At 50.8% G+C, this 2,681-nt stretch overlaps 1 protein-coding gene across 2 annotated transcripts in view; it reads right to left on the reverse strand.

The window, feature by feature from the left end:
* Positions 1–3: 3 nt before the first annotated feature.
* The window catches only part of sertad2b (SERTA domain containing 2b), a 22,196-nt gene continuing 19,518 nt past the window's right edge, over positions 4–2,681 (reverse strand). For both annotated transcript variants that reach the window (XM_017421720.3, XM_017421719.3), the window contains exon 2: positions 4–2,241. In XM_017421720.3, the coding sequence (XP_017277209.1) occupies positions 1,074–2,237 (1,164 nt within the window). In that variant the 5' untranslated portion in view covers positions 2,238–2,241 and the 3' untranslated portion in view covers positions 4–1,073. The remainder of the gene's footprint in view (positions 2,242–2,681) is intronic.

A 2,681-nucleotide genomic window follows, 5' to 3' on the forward strand; every position in this document is an offset into this window, starting at 1 on the left:
GGGGTGGGGGTGGGGTTGGGGTGGAACCAAAGTCTTGAAGTGAATCTGAAGCCTTGATGTGTTGAAGAACAGAAGTCTGGACCTTCCAGAGGAATTGAACTTGTAGATGAACATCTCATAAAACACAGTGGTACACAAAGGTTCTTCTTTTCATACCTGCCTTATGATGAAAACAGAGCATCCAGAATAAGATTAAATTATTATCACTGGATTATGTAAAATAATCACATTTAACAAGTAAGTTTATAAATTAAAAGCATGGAGGACTGACCTCTGCCGGCTGTGTATAAGAGAGAGAGAGAGAGAGAGAGAGAGAGAGAGAGAGAGAGAGAGAAAAAAAAGTAAAAACAGGAATTATATAAGTGGTCATTGAAAAGGCACTCAGCTGCTAAAAGCCATCATTACTGTGTGTATGTGTAAGTGTGTGTGTGTGTGTGTGTGTGTGTGTGTTTGTCCCCATACTGATGCATGAATTACTGTTCCTCCTCAGCCTAACAGACCTTCAGTTCAGGTAAAAGGTCAGACAGAGAACAACGTTTAAGTTTCAGGAAGAAGCTCCTCACAGATATTTGATGTTTGTGTCTACTGTGTGTCTGCCACGTGTCTATTATGTGTCCACCACACGTCCACTGTGTGTCCACTGTATCTACTGCATGTCTGCTATGCGTCTGCCGTCTCCTGCGTGTCCACCATATGTCTACCGTGTGTCCGCCATGTGTCCACTGCGTGTCTGCTGTGTCCACTGTGTGTCCGCTATATGTCTACTACGTGTCCACCATATGTCTGCTGCGTCTGCTGTGTCTTCTGCGTGTCGGCCATGTGTGTGCTGCATGTACATGTAGAAAGGCAAGTGCATTGTACACACAGTGTTGTGTTTCCATAGTAGTTCTAGTTGACATCAGTTTGATGTTTACAATTACAGACCTGTGCAGAAAGCTTTTTTTAAAAAAAAAAACAAACAAAAAAAAAAACAACAAAACAAAACAACCAAATATAAAAACAGGAAGCAGGAAAATCAATCCCACGTTTTACTTCCAGTCTGGAATAAAAAAAGTCTCTCAGGGGTCATCAAGTCAAGACCCCACCAACACCTCCATGATGTGGTCCAATTCGGTCAGATCGATTTTAAAAGGCTGACTAACTTGGGGGGCGGAGCCACTGTACGGTGACGCCAGCGATTTGAGCAGGTCGTCTGCGTTCATCACTGGCGACAGCTTAGTGAGGCCGCCGCCCACCGTAACGCCCACAGCCCCCGCCGTCGTGCAGGGGTCAAAGTCGTACATGGATGTGTCGATGTCGGCGAACAGAACATCGTCCAACGCCAAGTCTGACAGGAAGCCCGAGGGCGAGGAAGAGGACGGAGGGGACAAAGTGGCGGGACAAATGTCTTCGAGACTAGCAGGGGTGTGTGAGGGGGGAGGGTCCATCTGCCGGAGCTCCGCACCACGACTCTCCACCACAAACACAGCAGCTGCCTCTGTTTTAGCAGCCGCAGTCCTGCAGTCTCTGAATGAGCTAGCGGGGCGGGGCACTGACTGAGGGGGCTGGGTGGGGGCAGGGGAGGTAGTTGTGGTCGTACAATTAGCTGCTGCTGTCCTTGTTCTGGCTGTAGAAAGACCTGACTCCATGTCTCTTGGAGTGAGGGGGGCGCTGTCAGGCACAGGGACCCCAGGGGACACATGGCTCCCTGGGGAAGGTGACATGGGGGGCGTGGGCGGGGAGGGGGAGCCATCCTCTTCCAGGAGAGAGGCCGGAGTGAGGCAGGCCTCCAGACGATGGGAGGCCTGGCAGCTGGGAGGCACCACTGGGTGGGGGGAAGGCGGTGGGGGGATCACCTGCATCAGGAGGGCAGACGGCTGCGATGCACCTGCTGACAGGACGCCAAACGACGGCGGCGCCTCCCGGAAACCCTCATCCATGGGGTCGTCGGGCGGTGGCGAGGGTGGCAGCAGCAGCGGCCGCAGGGAGCCCTCCTGTTTGAGCTCGTCCTGGATGCGTCGCAGCATGTTGTTGATGAGAACGCGGCGCTCCAGGCACAGCTCGCCGAGTGGACGTTGGCTGTACAGCTTCATGAGGGAGATGTTGAAGATGGTCTGCCTCTGCAGGGTGTACGACACCTTCGAAAGACCCTCCAGACCGACACCTACCAACCCTCCTGCCGCGGGCGCCTCCAACGTTTTGCCTTCCAGCCCCTCTTCATCCTCGTCCAGCTTCCGCTTCGCACCTTTACCCAACATATATCTGAAAAACACAAAAGCAGAGAGAGTCAGGACATAGGTGTTTTTTCTCTCTAAATTTTATGTTTTTAGGACGTAATCACTTTATTTATTTAAATATTACTTTATTTTGTACTGCTTAGCTTCAGTTAGATCGACAAAAGCTAAAAAGCGGTGAGAAAGATGAGCGCCAACTGTGGAAGCTGCTAAAACACAACCAGCATACTGGGATTAAAAGACTCTGCAGACACTGAGAACACAAGCAGCTGCAACATGAGCCTCACCACTCCACATTAGATCCACACACACACACACACACACACTCGGACTCAGTTATGCAAGAGCAGCTCTCCCTGCTGTAGCAGCATCACAGGACAGATTTAAAGCTTCACTCTCCCTCCTCTCATCATATTAGAGGTACACTGAGTGACTTACTGTGGTGGAGTGGATTGTGTGTGTGTGGGT

This window comes from Kryptolebias marmoratus, linkage group LG22 (assembly GCF_001649575.2).
Source record: "Kryptolebias marmoratus isolate JLee-2015 linkage group LG22, ASM164957v2, whole genome shotgun sequence".
Taxonomy (NCBI): Eukaryota; Metazoa; Chordata; class Actinopteri; order Cyprinodontiformes; family Rivulidae; genus Kryptolebias; species Kryptolebias marmoratus.